Source organism: Orcinus orca, chromosome 12 (assembly GCF_937001465.1).
Source record: "Orcinus orca chromosome 12, mOrcOrc1.1, whole genome shotgun sequence".
NCBI lineage: Eukaryota > Metazoa > Chordata > Mammalia > Artiodactyla > Delphinidae > Orcinus > Orcinus orca.
Genome location: NC_064570.1, coordinates 12,476,189 through 12,501,095, shown reverse-complemented (window position 1 = coordinate 12,501,095; position 24,907 = coordinate 12,476,189). Strand labels below are relative to the sequence as shown.

Genomic DNA, 24,907 nt, shown 5'->3' with positions numbered 1-24,907 from the left:
TTTATTGTTTTAAATCAAGTTGCCACTTTTTCATTTCTAAATTTAAGATTTTATGATTTTGTTCTCCAAAGATATAACTCCCTACTTCCAATTTCCAAGTTTTATGTGGTCTGAGCATTTCAGAAATAGTGTCAGCTCTGTGACCCTGGCACCTAAATCCTCTTTCTTCTCAATATTAAGGAGTAACTTCATCATTAAGAAGAATTAGACTCTTGTAGCTTTTGAACCCTGAAAGCTACAGACTGAGCTAAAAATACGGCTTCTGTCCCAATCTGACATTCAGGCTCCTGGTACAAACTTAGGGTAATTAGTCTCAGCACACACCTGGTGGAAATACTAAAATATCAGAGAGGAAACAGTGGGCTGAAAGTTATCTGTCTCGAACATGACGAGATCATGTCTATGAGTAAGAATTCAGTAAGTGGGGCAATAAAACATTTGCATTGGCAATTGGTTGAGATCCCAGTGAAGCCTACAGCTGCTAATGTGTGGGTGAAGTGTGAAAAGCGTTCTTAGCCAGCATGGGAAGCTCTATTCCATGTTGGTGAGCCTGTGTGCCTATGTCTGTCTATACATATTTTCAGATAATTTTAAATAACAAAGTATGGTTCATTAGAACAAGACTACATAGAACATGACATTGTATTTTCACCCTATTCTAATATTCTTGCTAAATTTTCAGAAATTGAAAATAGAACATACCTTCATCCTTTGTAGTGGATTCAAGATGGATTATAGCTAATCCAAATTTGTTTAACCACCTAAAATTCAAATAGAAAATAAATGTTTGACCAGAGACACTGGTTCCCAACATATTCACCTTTACGCTAGACCCTAAAGGAAGGTCTTGTACCAGACTTTATAACAAAATTAAGTCATAGTGCTATGGTCAGTCTAAACATTTCTAGAAACAGCCTAAGTTTGTGGTATGGAAACCTAAGACCTCTGGTTTCACAATACTGTCCGTACTTAGGGCATTCTTTGTCAGATAAGAAATGAGGTGTCCCATTATACAGCCAGTTAAAGTGGGCAACTACATTAGATATTCTAAATATACGAATAAATATATGTTTTGTAATTGTGTATTTGAAATTCTTGTCAACCATCAAAATGAATTTCTCAACTTGACCTTTAAAGTTCTATCTCTTTAATTCTTAAAATGTAAGCTTATTTCACACACACACAAAATGAAGATGATCTATTTTTAAACCACAATCTTTGTATCAATCAGTAAAAAGATCTGGCCAGAGCTTCACAGTTATTCCTAAGCTGGGGAAAATTTCAATTTCTTGAAAAATTTTATGTAAGGTAAAAATTGACAATGTCTCATCTTCCATTGATTTGCCATTTATTGGCAATGAATTTCAACTACCCATCAATAATGAAAAAAGAACTAGACAAACCTTAAGGAACACAAACTTGGCTTATGACTTCAGGCCACTGTAGTTCCTTTTCAAGGGTTCAATTAGAAACTTATTTAAATACACAAAAGACACAAAATGTATCTATTTCATATGTTCCTAGCTATATAACCTTCTATTTAAAGGGAAAATATCATTTTGGGGTAGAGATAATCTAAGTGATTTATTTCCCACTTCTTTCCAGTTTTCTTTATTTTTAAAAAATATCCCATAATGTGTATTCATCTTGTTTTGAAACATAAGTAGCCTAAGTCAATCAATATCAACAAAATGATAATAATAATGCTATGCATTTATTGATTCACCTATATGGTTTATTTTTTCTAGTCCTGTAATTCCTGGTAAATTACCCAGCTACACCCCTACCATAGCACAAATATTGCACATTCCCAAGTCTGCAATTGTCAACAAATTAGGAACCCTTACCCAACCCTCATCCTGCCATGGTCTTGCTGTACTGATTATTTTTTAATGGGAAATATGTAATAAATTTTATTTTAAAAAATAAATAAAATAGAACTGCCTACAAGACGGAAGATGAGCTCCAGCCTCATTTAGAAAGTCCCCTTTTGCACCATGATAAACATGAGTCTCTCATGGCCACTGAAAAATGCTGAAAAATGCTCATCAAGACTCAGTAGAAAAATAAACAAAACTAAGAAACAGAAAATGACCAAAAAAGTACAAATGGCTAATAAATATATGGGAAAATTCTCAGGCTCAGTAGTATTTTGGGAAATGCACAGGAAAATATTTTCCACCACTAGATTGGCAAAAATTTTAAATATTGCTGATTTCTATTACATTTTAGGAAAAACAGTCTCATCCCTTGTTGAGTCGACCATGAAAAACTGGAACAGCCAATATTAAGCAGGTAATTTGATGATACTATTCAAAACATAAATTTTCATCCCCTTCGCCCAATAATCCTAGTTATAAATATCTATCCTACAAAACACACCTTCATGTACATAAATAAATGTGGAAGAATATTAATCCAATAAGGCTTGCAAAGGCAAAAAGAAAACACTGATACAATATAATTGTCCATTAACAGGAAAACGGATAAAGTATGGTACCAATTCCAAAAGTACCATGTTATTAAGAAGCTAATAAAAAGACTGAGATGGGGTGGGGGGCCTTGCAATGGCCTGGAAAAATCCTAACATACTATTAAGTGAAAAAAACAAGTACAAAACAAAGTGTTTATCCTGATTCAATGTGCTGCTGAAACTATGTATTTGCATATGTGTTATACAAGACTTGGTATGCAAAGAAAAGCCTCAGAAAGGACACAGTCATACTGTGAAAAGTGGCTTTATCTTAGGGAAAGAAGTAGAACGGGAAGGTAAAGTTGGGGGAATGGGAAGGTTTTCACTTTACATACTTCTGTATTACATGATTCTTTACAAGAAGATGTTTTATGCATTACTCAACTAAAAGAAACACTTAAAAGTACATTTTTAAAAACTGATCAGGCAAAGCACCATGAATTTAATGGCTCACTAATTCCTAGTTTATTCCTGATTTCATAATTGTATAAGCTGACCCTGCCCGCAAAACAATCATCTCAAAGTGAAATAGACAAACTTCTTTTTTTAACATAACAAGACAAAAAAATAGATGAATTGAGAATGCCTGAAATAAGAAAAGACGTTTCTAAGTTCCTTTCCAGATATAGCAGAAGAGTATTGAACAGTAAAGCAGATTCCTCTCAGCCCTTACCCAAAACTCATATACCTTTAATTGCCACCATCAGTTACCTGCTGGGAAAAACTAGTGATTGTTCAGAATCTTGTTTGTTTTCTTTCTAGAACCCACGGGATTGGAGTACCTCCTTTGCTAAGCACTTTTTTTAAAAAACATCCAGACAGTAGCAAACTTTCTATTTGTGTCTAAATAGATGGATACACAAAAAGACATATTTACATAAAAGAAGATGACAGATGTTTCCTGGGAGTTTGTTGTATGTTAACTGGATGAGAATGTGTGTGTTGAAGAAGCACAAGTGTTAAGAAACTGATGTACAAAATGACATTTTTCCCACAAACACCGTCTGAGAAAGGCAACTACCACCAGTCTTTGTTTAGAAACCAACCCTTTCATTACCTTTAATTACTCACCCCTATACTTGTAAATTGAGGGTCCCTGCAGAACACACAGTGCTTCTATTAAACTTAACTACCTTTTCCTTCATCATCACTGAGAGAAACGTCACCACCCAAAAAGGCAGTTTCCCAAGGAGGCGAAATTCTGAAACAGGATCCATCTCTCCAGATTCCACTCCCTCCTTCCCTAGCACCTCTGCATCTCACTAAGAAATACCCAGATGCACTCCGTCCTAGCTTAAACAGACCTCATCAGTAAGAAAGGAAGCTCTTCAGGGGCTACTGCAGAACAAAGCTTTAGGGCTTCCCTGGTGGCGCAGTGGTTCAGAATCTGCCTGCTAATGCAGGGGACAAGGGTTCGAGCCCTGGTCTGGAAGGATCCCACATGCCGTGGAGCAACTAGGCCCATGAGCCACAACTACTGAGCCTGCACGACTGGAGCCTGTGTTCCGCAAAGAGAGGCCGCAATAGTTAAGAGGCCCGCGCACAGCGATGAAGAGCGGCCCCCGCTTGCCGCAACTAGAGAAAGCCCACACACAGAAACGAAGACCCAACACAGCCAAAAACAAAAATTAAGTAATTAATTTAAAAAAAAAAGTTTTAACCCCCCTCCCCCGCAGCGCCTACTCTTGTGGAGGAAGTTAACTTTCAGGATTCTGCATTGTTGGCTATTAGAAAAACCATCTTCAGAATAATAAAGCTTAATAATGACATTATAAATGAAAAATTATGATACATTAATTGTGATACATTCAGGCACAGACAAAATGGGCCATTTATTTAAGAGTAGCCAGACGGACAATTTTTGAGTATAAAGGTCACTGAGAGATTCAAATATATGGGTCATGACACCTCACATTCAAATTTCAATTTTACATCTTGTTTGTAAGCTGGAAAGATAAACAAATACTAAAATAATTTCAAGTAAAATTAACAGATCTTCACAGCATAGATAGGCCATGAGATCTTGGCTTTCATAACTATAAAAGGCTTTGGTTTAACAGTCAAATAGGCAGAGTGTGTAGCTAATAATCATGCAACTGTACTTGCCATTAGATAGAGCTCTGCAAAGGGAGTATGTTGAAAAGTGAAGATAAATGGACCAGAAATGTAAACAAAAACTGGAGGACTGGGTGGGCAGGGAGCTAAATAACTGGTGTGTGATTTAGAAAGCACATCTGCCTGAAACAGAGCTGACTCAGATAATCTTGTAAGGGTCTCACACTTTTACTGGCTTAAAATGTGTTTCACTGTGTAGGTAGAGAAATTCTCTCGGTAACAAAACCTTTCGCAGTCATTGTTTTTCTGGTAAACTCAGTCTTACTCTGCCCTTGTTGGAGAGAACAGAACGACTTTGAAAGAACCAGTCACAGGATGAATGGGAAGGATGTGGACCGGAAGAAAGTTGGAGATACAAGAAGCTGTTTGGGAGAAGCCAGGCACCAAGGGAACCTATGGGGGTGGGGAGAGGTTGCTGACGGGCAGCCCTGTTTCACCACCATTAAAGCTTAGAAAGGACCACTTGGGATTGATGGATGGCTCGGCTCCGGACTGACACTCACTACTATATGATTCCAAGGACCGCTGGGCAAGACATTAAGCTTTCCACACACCTAGACCTTGCTAGTCAATAGGATTTAGCGTTACCAACGCAAATAAAAAGAGAAATAAAGAGCTTTGACTGTGAAGTTTTTATCTCCTCCTTTTGTGTATCTGCTCTGATTTTTCTCAGATGCTTGAGAAAGCTGGTGGGGGGGGAGTTAAAAGTCAAAAAGTCAAAAAGTCAAGAAACTTCTTTCCTTGTCCAAGTAAATTAAAGACTTGTTTGGAAGACGCCGTTGTCAGTACCTTGCTTTGTCATTTCTAACGCAGGGTTCTCTAACCTTCTCTGGTAAAGAGCAATTCCGCCCTCATCTAAAGGTTTGTGGTGGTGAGATAAACGCAGGGAACAGATGAGAATGCTTCTAGGGAGAAAAGGCTTCCCTGGGGATATGGTGTAAGGCATTCTGTGTGTGTGTGTGTGTGTGTGTGTGTACTCCTGCTCATATATGTTTAGTAAAAAGCAGCTTTTTTTTCCTTTACATTTCTAAAGCAAGAGGCCAAAGAGAAATTACAGAGAACAGATAGATAAGAAAATCATTATGTCTAAATAAATTAATATGAGGGGTGGGATAAGGAGGATGGGAGGGAGGCTCAGGAGGGAGGGGATATGGGGACACGTGTGTGCACATGGCTGATTCGCTTTGCTGTACAACAGACACTAACACGGTATTGTGATGCAATTATACTCCAATAAAGATCTATTAAAAGATAAACTGATTAATTAATAGATATAAATATATAATTAAATATAAAAATATAAATAGATTACAATAGATTAAACAATAAGCTCTGTGAATGGAGGAATTATGTCCATATTTTTCAGGTCTAGTGCCTGGGATCTGCTGCAAGGAAGCGCATAATAGTTATTCCATACATATACATTTTTTTCATACATATATTTTTAATTAATTAAGTGAAAGTAATAAGAAACACTGAATTCTGAGACTAGGACTTAAATAGAATGCGCTCTGATGCCTCAAACACCTTAAATATATAGAGCCTCATCCAAGTAAGAGCCACTGCGATCACACCGTAATCTAAACCAGCAGGGGATGTCGCAAGACGAGTAACACTCTACCAGTATATTCCACTTACTTAAACTGAGCAAACAGGAAATGGAGTTAGGGATATGTATTTATATTAGAGGTACTCTAAACAAAGATGTTTTGCAAAATTTGGAGATAGAACATGGAGAGATGATAACCATGAATCATCATGATAATCACACAGCACCTATGAAATGCTGCAGAGATATTTTTCGTGTAGAATTCTGAAAGCTGTGAGATCGGTTACACAATTCTTTCGAGCCTTTCTCCCTGTGATGCTGATTCTCATATTAACATTTTCTTATAATGTCTTCTATTCCTTTCTCAACTTAGTGGTTCCCTCAGAAGAATCTTATTACTTCTTCCTAAAATAGCCATTTTGATCTGTGTAGCTCTCCAAAATGCTTCTAAATACTAGAAAAGAAAGCGAGAAGACTTTATAACTGCTAAGGAGATTAATCCTTAAAGCAGCAGAAATAAAAAAATCATATTTGATATGCACATGTGCTTAAAATTCAGACACCTGACCAAAGTAATCTATTCCCATAAAGATTGGATTTAGTGATGGTTCTCTACTTACAGGTTCATTTCCTGCACATTCTCAGCTGCAAAATAAAAGGTCTTGATCTGTGGATGGCTGATCTTAAAAGCACTTGAAGGGGGAAAAGCATAGACACATAAGAAATTAGAAGTTAGTGTAGTCAACAGTGTAGTCGAAAGTAAAACAGTCAAATATAAGTATGGTAAGTTCATCTGCTTTCTTTGTTAATTTACAAAAACAAAAGTTTTAGTTACGTTAAATACCCATTGTCTAATCTCTATTTTATGTAGAGAGCAGAGGGGTAATTCATCATGTCAGGACATCCAGACCAGGACTGAGTCATGGCTGATCAATAGTTTCTATTTAAAACATATGGATATATTCTTTTATTTTCATTTGCTGTTTTGCTATAAATAGACAATAAATTAAAATATAAAGTGATAGATTATCACTTCAAAATACTCAGATCAATTCCTTCAAACAAAGTATTCATTCAAATTCAATCAAGCATATACAATAATTGTATTTACAGAAAAACAATCAAATATAAAACTTCTACACTGTGAAAACACATCAAAAACTTTATCCAAGCTATTCTCTATTAGTAAAGGAAAAATATAAGGCAGATTTTTCGTTTAAAAGAAAAGTATAGAACATTGAAGATAACAAAGTATTTCCCTTTTACCATTTAGACAGGAAGTCCTGCTGTATGGGCCAGAGATTTTGTAAATGACCAGTGTGGTCAAAACCACAACCTCGTGTATCACTAAAGATAGGAAGCTATATCAGAATGGCAAAGACCTAAAGCCAACACCAGTTTATTCATTAAAAATAAACTAATCAATTGCTGTCACTAGGAACACAGGTCAATAGGGAACTGCCCCACTCTAATAAAACAGGAAAAGATGTCAAAAGCAGAATAAAGAATAAGTGAAAGGTGAAGAGGGCACATATGCAAAATGCAGCTGGATCCTATCATGGGAAGAGCACTTCACTGGGAGTCTGGATAGCTGGTCTAGAGTCATGGGCTGGTGACTCTTGGCTCCTGTCCGCTCTCAAACCTTTTGGACTTCCGTTATATCAGGGGGCTAATCCCCAAGTCTAAGACATCTCAGAGAATTCAATTTCAAGGATGTTACTGACAATTTCATGAACTAAGAAAAAGAAACTGGTTTGGTATCATATCTGCAGCTCTGGTGACTCCTATGTAGTCATTCTCTTTATAAGGACACAGCCTTGAATCTCGTCACCCTGCCAGTCCTGGATGGCAGCTTGCTTTTCACTGGATCACAGACACCATCATTAACAGCACGCCCTGCTAGGGCTCCGTGGGGTTTTAAAATCCACCTGCCCCACAAAATGAAATTCCAGAAAACAAGAGGTTAAAAGCTTCTATTATTGTTTGGGGTTCCAACCCATAAAGTCAAAATTCTCAGACATTTGAATGTCACCATCATTAACTTCCAAATCACCTTATCACCTGAGGAACAGTATAAAGAGATGTTATCCTGGCTCCATATTTTGTGGAAAATGATAGACAACTTACTGCTTTTTCTTGCATTCAGATGCTCTCTCTACAGTGAAATCAGGCAGGTTGATAAATCCATCAGCTTTCTCTGCCTGAAACAAATACATACACAAATATGAATAAAAGTGTCCATCTTAGCAGTTCACTTATTGGGATCATATATGTTGAATAGAGATAGAGTAAGTGAAATGGAGGTGTCAAAAGATACCCCTCTGGGCTTCCCTGGTGGCACAGTGGTTGAGAGTCTGCCTGCTGATGCAGGGGACACGGGTTCGTGCCCCGGTCCGGGAAGATCCCACATGCCGCGGAGCGGCTGGGCCCGTGAGCCATGGCCGCTGAGCCTGCGCGTCCGGAGCCTGTGCTCCAAAGCAGGAGAGGCCACAGCAGTGAGAGGCCCGCATACCACGAAAAAAAAAAAAAGATACCCCTCTGAATCAGCATTGGACTTATCCTAGACACATATTTTTAAGAGGAATTAATATTCTTCTGATAAATCATCCAGAATCTTTCCCTGAGAAGTAACATGGCACAGTTTAGGGACAGCCAATGTGTGGCACAAGGAGGACCTGCCCGACCCCTTTTTGTCTTCCTAGAAAACATCAGAGCTCACCTATCAGAGCTCCACTCCCTGCTATCCTCAGCATCTTTCTCATCCTACTTCTCTCACAAGCCACAGGCACATAAGAAGAAACGTAATTAGCACGCTATTATATGGTGAGCAGAGGCCTGACTTTGGAGTCAGTAAATTGAGGTTCGTATCATGGATCTACCACCTACTGGTTGTAATAGGACTTAAGTGAGCTCAGACAAATAAAACACTTAACAGATACTGAACAAACATTTTTTCCTCTCCCAAGTCTTTAGGAAGTTCCTAGGGGGTTAAATCACAGAGCCATGTCTTGGAAAATCTCAGTTCCATAATCAATTCCCAGGAGTTTTTTTGTATAAAGGAAAGACAGCAGAGGAAAATGACACTTTTAAGGATGTAGAATGAATGCCACTTTAAAACACCAAGAATTTTACAGGAAATGTAATCATTGTTCCACCTCTAAAAATGTCTTAATCTTTACTTTATGAATAAAATTTAACTGAACCATTTAACTATGCTTATCATAGACAGAACTCAAATCTTCCATCTACACTGGTGTCTCTGAATGGAGAATTACAATCCACAAGATTAAACATAAAAGAGTCAGTTATTGGGAGATGAGTAAAAATTGGTTTTAAAAATACAATCTTAATTTTTAGAGTCAGCTAGCTATGAAATCAGCACCATGGGTGCTCTTCATCTGTGTTTCTTTCCCTTATCACCAAATAGGGTGCAACTTGCACTCTTTCTTCAGAAATATTAAACTGTGAAACTTCCAACCTTGGCCCTGTCCTGTCTTCTCTCTCCTGCATGAGTCAACTTATCCAAACTCTTCACCTGAAGTGCTTTCTTCTTATGAAACTCAAAACTCAATTCGAAAGGGCACTTCCTTCTTTAAAAATTATACATGTTTTTTTCACTCAACTTATCTCTCTTTTGATGTGTTATTTAATTACTGAATGGTGGTTTCACCAATCCTATCTCAAAGAGAATGTAAAGAACTTGAAAAGAGACTGGGTACGTCAACTTTTTCTACAATGCACAATGCTTCTTGTGAACTCTCAGTTAGCATTATACAAAAGTATAGTGTTTAGGGCTTCCCTGGTGGCGCAGTGGTTGGGAGTCCACCTGCTGACGCAGGGGACATGGGTTCATTCCCCGGTCTGGGAGGATCCCACATGCCGCGGAGCGGCTGGGCCCGTGAGCCAAGGCCGCTGAGCCTACGCTCTGCAACGGGAGAGGCCACAACAGTGAGAGGCCCACGTACTGCAAAAAAAAAAAAAAGTATAGTGTTTAAAATTTATTTTATTGAAGTATGGTTGATTTACAATGTTGTGTTGATTTCTGCTCTAGAGCAAAGTGATTCAGTTATACATATATATTGATACCCTCTTTTTCACATGCTTTTCCATTATTGTTTATCACAGGATATTGAATATAGTTCCCTGTGCTCTACAGTAGGATCTTGTTATTCTACAGATAATAGTTTGCATCTGCCAATCCCAAACTCCCAAGCCATCCCTCCCCCACCCACACTAAAAGTATAGTTTTAAAAAACGATGTTAGGCTCCAGCAATTTCTCTTTTAGATATATACTCAAAAGAAGTGAAAACAGGTACTCAAATAAATACATGTACATGCGTGTTCATAGCAGTATTATTCACAATAGTCAAAAGGTGGAAACAGTCCAAGTGCCCATCAACAGAGGAACAGATAAATAAATGGTGGTCTATCCATACAATGGAGTGTTATTCAGCCATAAAAACAAATGAAGTACTGATACATACTGTAATGTGGAGGAATCTCGAGAACATTATGCAAAGGGAAAGAAGCTAGACACAAACCATCACATACTGCATGCTTCATTTACATGAAATATCCAGAATAGGTAAATTTATAGACAGAACACAGATCAGTGGCTGCCAGGGGCTGGGGTGGGGGTAGGGAATAGGGAGCCACTGCTTCAAGGGTATGGGTATTCCTTTGGGTTGATGAAAATGCTTTGGAACTAGACAGAGATAGTGGTTGCACAATACTGTGAGTGTACTAAATACCACTGAATTGTTCATTAAGGAATGGACAATCTCATGTAAATTTCACCTTGATTAAAACAACCCTATGATAGGCTAGGGTATTTTAGTGTAAATTCCTATAATTATTTTAGAAAGAATAAAACAATTTATATTCACCATTTGTTTCTACTTCCTCCCCTCATTCATTTCTATGCCCACAATTCCACAGAAGGGGTAGTTACCATGAACCCCAGTGATTTTCACGTTGCTAAATCCCACTACCCTCTTTAGCCCTCATTTAATTGAAGTCTAGGAACGGACACTCCAGCCCACTTCCTCCCTCTTGAAATGCCTCTTAACAACACATTCCTGCTTCCCCCTTTCTCCTCTAACTACTCCTTGCTTTCTTTCATAGGGTCTTCTTCCCCCTGTCTGTTTCTTAAATGTCAGTATTTCCCAGATTTCTAACCACAGACCTACTCTCTTCTCATTCCAGTACTCTCCACAGGGATCATACACACACCCATGACTGCATGTATAACCATTGTACACACATATCCAAAACCTATACTTCAAACTCATTTCAATCCTGGTGCTTCTGTCCCAAGATACAACTGCCTAGTGTACCTATTAAATGGGTGTTCCACAGACCCCATATTTGTGCCCCCCCATCCCAAATTCATATGTTGAAGCCCTAAACCCTAAAGTGATGGTATTTGGAGGTGGGACCTTTGGGAGGTAATTAGGTTTATTAATTTATTTTATTTATTTTTGCTGTGTTGGGTCTTCGTTTCTGTGCAAGGGCTTTCTCTACTTGTGGCAAGCAGGGGCCACTCTTCATCGCGGTGCGGAGACCTCTCACTGTCGTGGCCTCTCGTTGCGGAGCACAGGCTCCAGACACGCAGGCTCAGTAGTTGTGGCTCATGAACCCAGCTGCTCCGCGGCATGTGGGATCCTCCCAGACCAGGGCTCGAACCCGTGTCCCCTGCATCGGCAGGCAGATTCTCAACCACTGCGCCACCAGGGAAGCCCGGTAATTAGGTGTAGATGAAGTCATAAGGGTGAAGCCCTTACTAATCCTACGATGGGATTAGTGCCTTTATAAGAAGAGGAAGAGACCAGTGGTTCCCCCTCTTCTCCCTACTCCTCCTCCATCTAAGGATATGGCAAGAAAGCAGCTGTCTGCCAACCAGAATGAAGCCCCTCAGCAGACATGGAATCTGCCAGAACTTGATCTTGGACATCCCAGCCTCCAGAACTGGGAGGAACAAATAGTTGTTGTTGGAGGCACCCAGACTATGGTATTTTGTTATGTGACAGCACAAACTAAGACTCTCCCCAAGAGTGGAAAATCCACAACCAAACTCATCATTTTACTCCATGAAATGCCTGTTCCTCTTTCTCCTGTGTTCTCCTCTTCAGTGAAAGATACCACTTTCTATCCAGTTGTCCAAAAAAAAAAAAAACGGAAATATGGAAGACACCTTTGATGCTTCAATCTCCTTCTCAGCTTCTGTGCAAATAACCACTAAGTTGTATCATCGCTGCATCTGCCACAGCTCTTTAATGCATCCCTTATCCACTACCTCCTTCAGACCACCATTAACTTTCACCTGAATTACTGCAAAAGTCTTCTAAACCATTATCCCTCTCTCTAGTTCTGTCCTTTCCTCTGATTTAGTGTCCAAATCACAGTCACAGCAAATCTTCACTCCATGAACTTCTTTCATTAAAATCCTGTACGGTTTCCAGTTGCTCTTAGACAAAGTCTAAGAGCCTTAGCAGAGTACAAAAGGTGCTTCATGATCAAGCCCTGCTTAATAATACAATTTCATTTCCTCCAGGGTCCCTACCCCTTATTCAACCAAAATAAACAAAAAAATTAAAACACAGAGAAAAATACTTCCATTGAGCTGAATTACAATTAGCACCCAGTTTATAGCATTATTAGTCTCTAGACAATTTTTTTTCAGTACAAGAAAGCCCATATTAAATGATAACAACACAAAAGTCAATCAACAAAAAACTAAATACAGATATATGTAAAAGATAAATTGTAAGTCTTCATTTGGGTGGATTCCTTTCCTGCAAAATGGAGACGGCTGAGATTCCTTCAAACAAGAGCCAAAATGAATATGAGTAAAAGATGCTTTAGTATTTCCCCAGTAATGTTTCCTTTATGAGCAAAGGTATTTTTCATTGTACCTAAGACATTCAAGGTGTATTCAAAATCACAACTGTGTCAAAAATTGTCTTTGCTTATTTGACTTGCAAAAAATGCCTCAAAAATGACAATCACAGTGGGAAAATCCTAAGGAAATGACAGTTTTCTCCTCTTCTTCCTCCTTTCCCTCCTCCACCCCCTCAGATCCCTTGTTCCTTATTGTATTAATTAAATAACGTTCTCAAATGGCATCCTTTCTCTTCAATCATTCCTAAATTTCTGGAAAGTTACTTGAAATTTCTGCATCGGTACCTGCAATTTTTTCTCTGGATTCTAATGTAATAAAAATCTTGTTCTCTTACCAGAAGTATCAAACCATCCTTTGGTCACTGTGCAAACTTGTCTTACCAAATCTAGTCTTAAATTCTGAAACAAGACACTGCTCTCCACTTTGTGACGTGATGTTCTACAATCTTAAATGTGTTCCTCCTCATGTACCCATCCATCCACTTTACCCAGCAACTCTGATTTTGTTCAACTCAGTGAAGTTTCATCTGTAGTTGGTGTATTATGCAGCATTAAACACACATGTTTATCAAAACTGTTTGTGGTTATACATTCATTTATTCAATGAATATTTATTGAGTACCATTTCTTTGTGTCAGGTACCGTGTCAGATACCGTGTCAGATATTTGGGCTTTATCAGTGGACAAAACAGACAGAGATCTCTACTTTCAAGGAGAAAAGAGACAATAGCTCAACAAATGAACACATAAATTACATAGCACACGGTAGGCAATAATTGCTATGAAGAAAAGTAAAGGTGATCTGGGTAAAGGGGTTCTGACTGCAAGCAGGGCAGGATGCCTTCTGCTCCTAGGCTTATAATGCCCTTCCTCACTCACTCCCCTAGATATGTCTCCACAAATCAACTTCGGTGTGACCTTCTCCAAAACTTTTTCCTGCTCCTCCAAGCCTGGAATTGTGCCCTCTTCTTTGCACCTCAACCCCAGCAGTGGACTTTGCTTACCATACTTCTCTTAATTGTATTTAGTTATCTAGGTATTCCTCTGGTTCTCCAACAGATGGTGAGCACTTTGGAGGAAACAATTTTGTGTTTATCGTTATATCATTAATTCTTGGGACAAGGTACGTGTTCAACACATGCAAAATAAAGAAATGAGTTTTGTGAATGAGTGAATGACAGAAACATGGTCTTTTTCCTCTGACAATAAAGAAAGTGCTAAAATGAGATGCAGAAGCCACTTTGGAAAAACACTGGGCAGTTTCTAAAAAATATAAACATACAATTGCCATACAACCCAGTGATTCCATTCCTAGGTACCTACCCAAGAGAAATGAAAGCATATGCCCAGGCAAAGATTTGCATGCAAATATTCATAGCAGTACTATTCATAATAGCCAAAAATGGGAAACAATCTAAATATCCATCAACTAGTAAATAGTGTGGTATATTCATACAATGGAATACTGTTCAGTGAACAACTGACACGTGCTAAAACATGGAAGGGTCTTGAAAACATAATGCTAGGTAAAAGACAGACACAAGAAATCATGTAATACTGTATGATTCCTTTAGATAAAATGTAGAGAAAAGGCAGATCTACAGAGACAGAAAATAGAATAGTGGTTCCCTGGAGTTGGGGGTGGAAATGGAGATTCACTGTAAATCGGCATAAAGGATTTTATAGAGATGATTAAAATGATTTAAAGCTGATGTATTATGATGGCTCACCACTCAGTAAATTTACCAGAAATTACTGAATTGTAAATTTGAATAGGGTAATTTTATGGTATGTAAAACATATTTCAATAAAGCTGTTTTTAAAAACATGAGATGCAGGAAAAGTTTGGGGAGTAAAAAACAATGAATGAAATCCCTCCTGTTTGGCTATCAGTAAGACTTAAATGAAGGTAAAATATGAGGTCTCTGACGATCCCGCTGATGACTCAGTATGATTTGTTCAAACTTTAGACACAAAAGTAGGTTAATATTTCTTACTTGCTTCAATTTTGGACTACAGGAATTTTAGAGTCAAAATATTTTACATAGAATTTGCCACACTCAGACATATTTTTAAAAATTAATTAAGATAGGACATCAAATTTTAATATTTAAATGCAAAGTGTTCATTGCCATCAGTAAAGTTTGGCTTTTTCATACTACAAACCTTGCAAAATAGATAAAATCACTTCTTAAGGGACTACATATGTCAGAAAGGTAGAGACGAGACCTAGAAAAATAAGAATGATATATATATTCCAGAGGATAAGTAGGTCAAAGAAGACCAAACCAGAAGCAAATGAAGTATAATACAGGAAATTATTATGTATTTCATGGTGAAAAACAAAAAGTATAACTATCTCTCTATTCTCAGTGGAACTCTATTTCCTTGATTCTGAGAAATCTGATTTTTTACATTTCAATAGTTCTGAAATCAAGAGGCACGTTAGAATCTATATGAATTTTCATTGTATCATTTCCCCCAAAACCCTGTTATTAAATAAAGTATGTGTTTAAGTGAATAGAATCTTAAGTTCAAGGGAAAAATTAGAAAACAAAATATAGATTTCTTTGTAATATGCTTTTGCATTTATGTGTGAATATGGATTTGACAGTTTTGGAATTACTTTAAATAAATTTAAGGGAAGTTACCCAATGAATATCAGAATTAGGAGCTTTGCAAAGTTCCAGTTCTCCATATAAATCCGTGGTTTGCTCAGTTCTGCCCTGAAACCCCCAGTATGTTGGAAACAAGCAAAATCTAAACTCTAAGCAGAGCTGCCCATTCTCATGTCACTCTGGAACAGTTGTCACTAAATTCTAATGGCCTATAATTTTCTTTTTTTGCAGTGTTTTTGTCTGGTTTTGGTATCAGGGTTTGGCCTTATAGAATGAGTTAGGATATTCCCTCCTCTTCAATTTTTTGGAATAGTTTAGAAGGATTAATTCTTCTTTAAATGTTTGGCAGAATACCCCTGTGAAGCCATCTGGTCCTGGAGTTTTGTCTGTTGGGAGTTTTTTGATTACTGATTCAATTTCAATACCAGGAATTGGTCTATTCAGATTTTCTATTCCTTCCTAATTCAATCTTGGAAGATTGTATGTTTCTAGGAATTAATCATTTCTTCTAGATTGTCCAATTTGTTGGCATGTAACTGTTTGTGGTATTCACTTATGATTGTATTTCTATGACATTGGTTATAACTTCTCCTCTTTCATTTCTAATTTTGTTTATTTGGGCCCACTCTCTTTTTTTTCTTAATGAGTCTGGCTAAAGGTTTATCAATTTTATCAATATCTTCTAAAGATACAACTCAGTTTCTTTCAATGATCTTTTCTACTGTTTTTTTAGTCTCTATTTCCTCTCTAATCTTTATTATTTCCTTCCTTCTGATGACTTTGGGTTTTGTTTGTTCTTCTTTTTCTAATTCCTTTAGATGGGAAGTTAGGTTGTTTATTTGAGATTTTTCTTCTTTTTGAGGTAGGCTTACATTGCTAAAAACATCTCTTAGAACTTCTTTTGCTGCATCCCATATATTTTGAAAAGTTGTGTTTCTATTTTTATTTGTCTCAAGGTATTTTCTGATTTCCTCTTTGATTTCTTCATTAACCCATTGGGCTTTTTTTAGTAGCATGTTGTTTAGTCTGCATGTGTTTGTGGTTTTTCCAGTTTTATTCCTATAATTGATTTCTAGTTTCATACCATTGTGGTCAGAAAAAATACTTGAAATAATTTCAATCTTTTTAAATTTATTGAAACTTGTTTTGTGGTTTAGCATGTGATCTATCCTGGACAAAGTTTCACGTGTATTTGAAAAGAATGTGTATTCTGCTGATTTTGGAAAGAAGGTTCTGTGAATATCTATTAAGTCTATCTGATCTAATGTGTCTTTTAAGGTCACTGCTTTCTTACTGATTTTCTGTCTGGATGATCTGTCCATTGATATAAGTAGGCTGTTGAAGTCCCCTTGCATTATTATATTAGTGTCAATTTCTCCCTTTATATCTGTTAATGTTTGCTTTCTATATTTAGGTCCTCCTGTATTAGGTGCATAAATGTTTACAAATGTTATAACCTCTTCTTGGATTGACCTGTTTATCAATACATGTCCTTCTTTGTCTTTTGTTATAGATTTTGTTTTAAAGTCGCCTTTGTCTGATATGGGTATTGCTACCCAGTTTTCTTGTCCACCAACAGATGAATGGATAAAGAAGATGTGGTATATATATATGTGTGTGTGTGTGTATATATATATATATATACACACACACACAATGGAATGTTGTATATATTGTGTATATACATATATATACGATGGAATATTACCCAGCCATAAAAAATAATTAAATTTTGCTATTTGCAACAACATGGATGGACCTGGAGGGTATTATGCTTAGTGACTTAAGTAAGACAGGGAGAGACAAATACTGTATGTTTTCACTTATATGTGGAATCTAAAAAATAAAACAAATGAACAAACATGGCAAGGCAGAAACAGACTCACATATACAGAGAACAAACTGGTGGTTGCCAGTGGAAAGAGGGGTGGGGGAAGGAGCAAAATGGGTGAGGGGGATTAAGAAGTACAAACTACCTGGTATAAAATAGATAAATTACAGGGATATATTGTACAGCACAGGGAATATAGCCAATATTTTATAACAACTTTCTATGGAGTATAATCTATAAAAGTATCAAATTACTAAACCATACACCTGAAATTAATATAATGTTATAAATCAACTGTAGTTTAATAAAAATGAAAAATAAATAAATAAGTAAATTCTATTGGTACACAGACTCATGACACTAAAGAAATTTGAATTATATCCTCTAATATACAAGGTAAAAATAAACTGAGGTGAAAGAAAAGGTGAAATCAATTTTTAAAGTTCTAGCTCTATGGAGAAACAGTCATTCTCATTACACTGTTAGTGGTAATGCAAAATGAAACCCCATAGAAGGAAACTGAGCAGTAACTAACAAAAATGCATTTACCCTTTGACCCAGAAATTCCACTTCTGAGATCTGTCCTAAATATAAATATGTTAAATGGCATATGTATTGCAACATTATTTGCAAGAACAAAAGACTGTAAAGAATTCAAATGTCTATGATCAGGGGACATTTGAATAAACTATGGCATCTACATATAATGAGTAACTATGAAAAATGACATATATACATATAATCTCCAGGACAAAGCAAGAGAAAAAGTAGGGTACAGTACAATAGATACAGTATGCTAATTTCATGTAAGAAAAGAGAGATAGGATACCCCTCAGTATACATACTTGCCTATATTTGTAAAAAGAAACAGTAGAAAAAAAATTTTTTAAACAAAAATAAAAGGAGGGAGGAAAGTGGGTGGAGGAACGGGATGAAAGTGAGGCTTACCTGGTTGTAATTTGTAAATAGTTTTGACTTTGGAATTGAGTAAATGATTTATATTAAAAAATAAATAAACCAAAAACAAACAAACAAAAAAGAAGCAGTTCCAAAAATTTAAAACAAATAGAAACAAATGAACCTAACTGAACACAAACACGGTGACATAACCCCACACAAATAATAATAGAGCACAGAATTTGGCTATACATATTTAGTGGAATACAGTCTAAGAACGTTTAGTAGTGACATTGTTACTATTTTTAGATAGTTTTAGTAGTGTTTCTTCCTCTCAAAAAATTGCATGAAATCTAAAGCTTCCCTCCTTCTCTTCAGATGACAGATTATGTGATGCTGCTTTGTTCTGATAAGCAACTCGACTCCCTCTTCCTTTCAGTAAAGGAACTAGGAAGATTATACACCAAGGCAATCTCCATTTTACGAGTATTACCTGGGCCTGCAGGCAGAGAGCCGAGCGTATTAGCACTGGGCTATGACAAGCACTGCAAGGGAAGAAGAAAAAATAATTTTTTGTTTTGTTTTGTTTTGTTTTTAGATATCAGAAGCAGGCCTGGCAGTGAGAATGCTTGAAACCCTTTTAAGAAATATAATAATTATAATAATCTTGAGTAATATCTAATAAAACCTTAACATTTACTGAGTGCTAAGCATATGCCATCTAGGTACTATTAGCCTTTAGAGGACAATTAATCATATTCAAGTGCCAGAATTTAAGAAATGGATCAGTTTTTAACCTAGACATCAAACTAGATTGGCATTACACAATAGGAAAGTTATGTGATGTCATTAAAGTGACTAAACTCAGAGCAGAAGCCAGAACTCAGTTAAATAATTCTAGACAAAAATTTCTTCAGTCTCAGACAAGAGCTGAAATAGAAGAGAATCTGCAGTTGACGGATTGCATGGAAGGAAGAATCCTGGATTTGAATCAGAGTATCTTGAAGCAAGATTTTTAGGCCGAGCAACTTAACCCCTCAGGTCAGCACCACATGGTGGATCTAACCAGAGTCTTCAGGCTAACTAGAGTTAACATGAATCTATGTAATACTGTAAAACTGTCAGGGCAATACATAATTTAAGATTTTATTATTAATGATAAGAATTGGGAAAAGGCATGGAAAGGAAATAAGAGGAGGAATGACCCAAAAAGGCAAAGGTGAAGTAAAATAAGTTTTTCACTCTGTCCACTGTCAGCCGAGCCCTCTGAGTAGCTCTTTCTGTGTCTAAGCTCCCTGTTTCCTCTGCGTCAGATTAATTGCTGTACAAAATATTTTAAATTCTTTGGAGAACAATAATGTTAGCAAGCTCTCTGTATCCTTCATACATTATCTGGGTTATGCTTTTATTAAAATGTTATTGCATTGGGGTTTATCTAGCATTAAGTTATGAATATAATGAGATTTTCACCCAGAAAGTCTTTCTTCTTACAAAGAGACGTTCCACATAGAAAACATTCGGTAAGTGTTCTTGGTTAATAAACAGAAAGACCTGATTTCCTACAGAACCCACAGATTCCTGCCATTCATTATAAAAATGGACTGAAGGTGTTGATGGTGATAATCATGATGGTTCTGAAAGGCTGACGCTTCAGCAAGGGGGGGAGAAAAGAGCTCTGAAGGAAGCAGACCGCTTGCAGCGGACGCTGCCAGCGACCCAGCCACATGGATCACCTGGGGCACACTGGCCAGACTTCACTGCCAGTCCTTGCATCTCTTTGTGGGAGGACTTCTCTGGCTGCCAGATTCCAGTTCCCCACCTGTGCAGAGATGCATTGCCCCCAGGACAAGCCCTCAACCAATGACCGTTGGGACTGGGTATATAAATATTCCAGTGCCCCTGTCCCTTGGGAGGAAAACTCAGAAGTGCATGTTTTTCTCAGGCTCTCGGAGTTCCCCAGCAGAATTAAGTTACCCACAGTCATAATTTGCTTGCTCAAGACAGCTTTTGTTTTTTTTTCTTTTTTCTTTTTTTTTGCGGTACGCGGGCCTCTCACTGTTGTGGCCTCTCCCGTTGCGGAGCACAGGCTCCGGACGCGCAGGCTTAGCGGCCATAGCTAATGGGCCCAGCCGCTCCGCGGCATGTGGGATCCTCCCGGACCAGGGCACGAACCCATGTCCCCTGCATCGGCAGGCGGACTCTCAACCACTGCGCCACCAGGGAAGCCCTCAAGACAGCTTTATCAGCTAACTTTCCACCCTTTCTCACTTCCTTATTCCCTTTCCAAGTATTTCTGGTATCACCACCCAAATAAATTACTTGAACCCAAATTCTCTTCTCAGGGTCTGCTTCTGGGAAATCTAAATCGAGATGCTATTCCTCTCACTGAAAATGTCCTTACTCGTGGTTCCTGCTGAGGAACAGCCCATCTGCTTGACACCATAATCCCTCTTCATTATTTCCTTTTAAAAATCACCCAAGAATGGGACTACTTCATTATCATATTAGGTCATATTTAAGTGGTGACCAAGAAGTGACTGGCATCTTACTGTATGATTTATAAATCAGCTCCTCTAGCTAGCCATTCTTACTTACATTCTTCCATTCTCTCCCTATGAAATCATATTTTAAATGAAATTAAGTTACTAGTGAACTTTCTGGTAGTCTGACATAAAAGATAGTCATTATCTTCTGAAATATTTTCAGAAACAATTAAGATGGAAATCTTAGCTCAAAACAATCTTGTGTTGTTTTTCTCTGTAATATAATATCCTCACCACAGGGCACAAGCCTTAGTACACGAGGCCATTCGTGATCTGCCCCATGCAGCTTCAACTCTCATCAGTCTTTTAGAAGCCTTAAGACCCTAGAGATGCTATCACTTTCCCCTACGTAGAGTTGGTCTCTTCAGCAACATGGTCAGAAAAAAAAGGAAGAAAGCACTAAAAAGGAAGGAAAATTTTTTAATGAATAGGAAGACATTTGATTAAATTTCGCTATTACAGAATAAATTGTATCTCTTGCTTCCCAGTAAATTTCATCTACCATCCATGGTTAGAGCAGGAGTGAGGGAAGAGTAAATAAAGGAACATCATTTAAGAAAACTTGAAATCTGGTGCATTTGCTTTCAATATTAGAAATTCAAGAGAAATAAAAAATAAGGTTAGTTCTTTCAAAATCACAGTTAGTATAGCACATAATTGTGCCTTCACGCAATGCATATTAAATCTTCGAATACTTCAGAAACTTTCAGATCTCTTCAAACTGTTTTCATCAGTTTCATGAGTGCCAGTAAGTTACTACTGAGCCACAACAAAACAACCCCAAATGGGAAAAGATAGTTTTCCAAAGAAGATATATAAGTGACCAAAAGGCACATGAAACGATGCTCAAGATGATTAATCATTAGGGAAATGCAAATCAAAACCACAGTGAGGGCTTCCCTGGTGGCGCAGTGGTTGAGAGTCCGCCTGCCAATGCAGGGGACACGGGTTCGTAACCCGGTCTGGGAAGATCCCACATGCCGCGGAGCGGCTGAGCCCGTGAGCCATGGCCGCTGAGCCTGCATGTCCGGAGCCTGTGCTCTGCAACGGGAGAGGCCACAACAGTGAGAGGCCCACGTACTGCAAAAAAAAAAACCACAGTGAGACACCACCTCACACCAACTAGTATGGCCACTATCCAAAAACAAGAACAAACAAAAAACCAGAAAATAACAAGTGTTGGTGAAGATGTGGAGAAAAGGGAACGCTTGTGCACCAGTTGTGGGAATGTAAAATGGCCACCATAAAAAAAATAGTATGGCAGTTCCTCAAAGAATTAAAAATAGAATTATCATATGATCCAGCAATTCCACTGCTGGATATATAACCAAAAGAATTGAAAGAAGGGTCTCAAAAAGACATTTGTACACACATATTCATGTCAACATTATTCACAATATCCAAAATGTGGATACAACCCAAGTGCCTGTCAACAGATATGAATGGATAAAAAAACATGGTATACACATACAATGGAATATTATTCAGCCTTAAAAAGGAAGGAAATTCTAACACATGCTACAATATGATGCAATGAACCTTGAAGACATTATGTTTAGTGAAATAAGCCAGTCACAAAAGGACAAATACCTTATGATTCCAGTTATACAGGGGACCGAGAGCAGTCAACCTCGGAAAGACAGAAAGTAGAATGGTAGTTACCAGGGATGGAGGAAAGAAGGAATGCGGAGTTATTGTTTAGTGAATACAGCGTTGCCGTTCTGTAAGATGATAAGACTTCTGGAGATCGTTGCACAATAATGTGAATGTACTTAATGCCACTGAACTGTATACCCTTCAAAATGGTTAAGATGGGAAATTTCACGTTATGTGCAGTGTACCACAATTTTTCAAAAATAAATTCTAAAAAATGTTAAGTTACTCCTCTGAAAATCTTTATTTGTCAGTAAAGGATGAGAATGCATTTGCCACAGTAAGTTTCCTAAGATTCAAAATAGGAAAATATCAGTGGTTACTATGGTGTTCGTGAGACCACCTCTTTCCCAGGGAACAGCCAGCTATTCATGTTCCTATTTCACAGGTAAGGAAGAAAGCCCAGAGAGGGTTGGGGATTAGCCTAAGTTGTTAAGTGGCTGCAGCGTCACGGTGGGACCCATCGTTCTGATTCTGAACCCAGGGACATCTTCGACTATAGCACGTCATTTCCTTGTGTCCTTATTGAAGACATTGTTTCAAACATGTTTTAAATGCTGACTCCTTTAAAAATATATTTTATATATATATATATATATATTTCATTTCCACTGCATAGCTTCCTTTCCAAATGTTCTTGAAACACGTTTTATGGGAAACCAAACACAGCAGCACAATGACAGACGAGTTTATCAGCTAGCTTGTCGGTAGAAGAAGCTGGGCCCTTGGTCCTTAAAAAGCTTGCTCCAGGGGGATGATAAATGTTCACATAATGATTTCTCAGGAAAATCCTCAAATCTAACCAAAAGTTCAGCTCATCCCATGGGGCACTTCTCATTCTATTGCTCCGGAAATGTGCACACAGCCCGTATCACTAAATCACGTATTACCTAAACTCTTCCTCCAGGTTAGGAACTACTGTGCTGAAGAATCCCCCAGGGCCTCCTAGTTCACTGTCCAGTTTTATGGCTTAAAATCACCCTTGACACAGGGTCAGTAAGCATATTTTTAGAATCTCCAGCACACGATAGCCATTGTCACCAAGAAAACAAAACACAAAAACAAACAAACATTTCTGGTGTCTGAAAATCCTTAGCACAATTCTTCTGCATACTAAAATCACAATATTATGTAAGCACATCTCATCTAAAGAATATATATGATTGTCTTTCTTTATATGATTTTATTTTATCACTTTAAGATGCATATGATTTTCTCAAATAACACTCTGAATTACATAGGGACAGCATTCTTGGTCAAAGTGTACTTGTAAGAAAATGGATGCATACAGAGTTACATCACTGACCTAGGATGACACAACTTAGTACGAAAGGGCAGGACTAGAGTCCTGGTGACGTTTGTCCTTCCTACCCATGCTGGCGAAACTCACCTTCCTGCCTGCTTGCTTAAAAGAATAACTGAGTTATACACACACACACCTATCAATATATTTATACACATATTAGTAATTATATAAACACATATATTAAACATACATAACTATAAATACATACTGCTTTATATTCAATTTAGCATATGTGTGCTTGTATATTCTATTTTCTGTTAGGTATTTTAAATGATTTTAAAATAACAGGATTTCCGATTTCAAATTCTATGGATTGATAAACTGTGATATATCCATATGTAATACAGCCATTAGAAATGATGTTGTGGATATATATGCGTATTGACATGAAAATATGTTTGTAATATATTGCTTAGTGAGAAAATCAAGTTATAATTTTATTTTTGGAAAACACAGAAAAATGTTTGGAAACAGATACATTAAAATGTTTACAGTGATCGCACCAAGGTGGTGGGATCCTAATTCATTTAAATAAATAAATGATCTTAATTCATTTATTTCTTTCTGTCTGCCTCCATACCTGTCTGATATTTTAAAGCATTTTCTTAATTATTTAAGGCATTTTAAAAATTATTTAAATTTTCAAGAAGGAAGAAGCTGGATCCTACCAAAAAAAAAGATGAAGTAATTTAAGAGAGAAAGGTTGTGGAAACACCAGAAAAAGCACTATGCACTGCCTACCAGACGAGAGAAGATAATGCTGCATCCCCCTGACTGGGCATTTCAGTCACTACTGTGAGCTAAGAAGACTATCCTCTGATACAGCCCAACCTATGTCATTAACCCTGGCGTCCTCTTCCAAATCAGCAGTGCCCGAGCATACCACAGCCTCATGAGAACAAGACAGCAAATGAAACATTTCACAGCCTTGGTGTTTCACAATTGCTTTTGCAAAGTTTGGGAAGAATTGAAAGGAAAATAATATTGGCAACATAAGCAATTGTTCCCACACTGTGTGAAT

General features: G+C 37.5%; 2 protein-coding genes across 13 annotated transcripts in view; one reads left to right on the top strand and one right to left on the bottom strand.

Moving 5' to 3' along the window:
• Window positions 1-24,907, bottom strand: part of IPCEF1 (interaction protein for cytohesin exchange factors 1) — a 183,154-nt gene that overhangs the window by 39,707 nt on the left and 118,540 nt on the right. For all 12 annotated transcript variants that reach the window (XR_004476519.2, XM_033404499.2, XM_033404489.2 and 9 more), the window contains 3 exons: window positions 8,265-8,338; window positions 6,758-6,829; window positions 703-761 (listed from right to left, as the gene is read on the bottom strand). Coding sequence is in view for 11 of the 12 variants with exons in the window: in XM_033404499.2 (XP_033260390.1) it covers window positions 703-761; window positions 6,758-6,829; window positions 8,265-8,338 (205 nt within the window). In the remaining variant the exon portion in view is untranslated. The remainder of the gene's footprint in view (window positions 1-702; window positions 762-6,757; window positions 6,830-8,264; window positions 8,339-24,907) is intronic.
• OPRM1 (opioid receptor mu 1) overlaps window positions 1-24,907 on the top strand; it is a 159,923-nt gene that overhangs the window by 119,006 nt on the left and 16,010 nt on the right. The window lies entirely within an intron of this gene.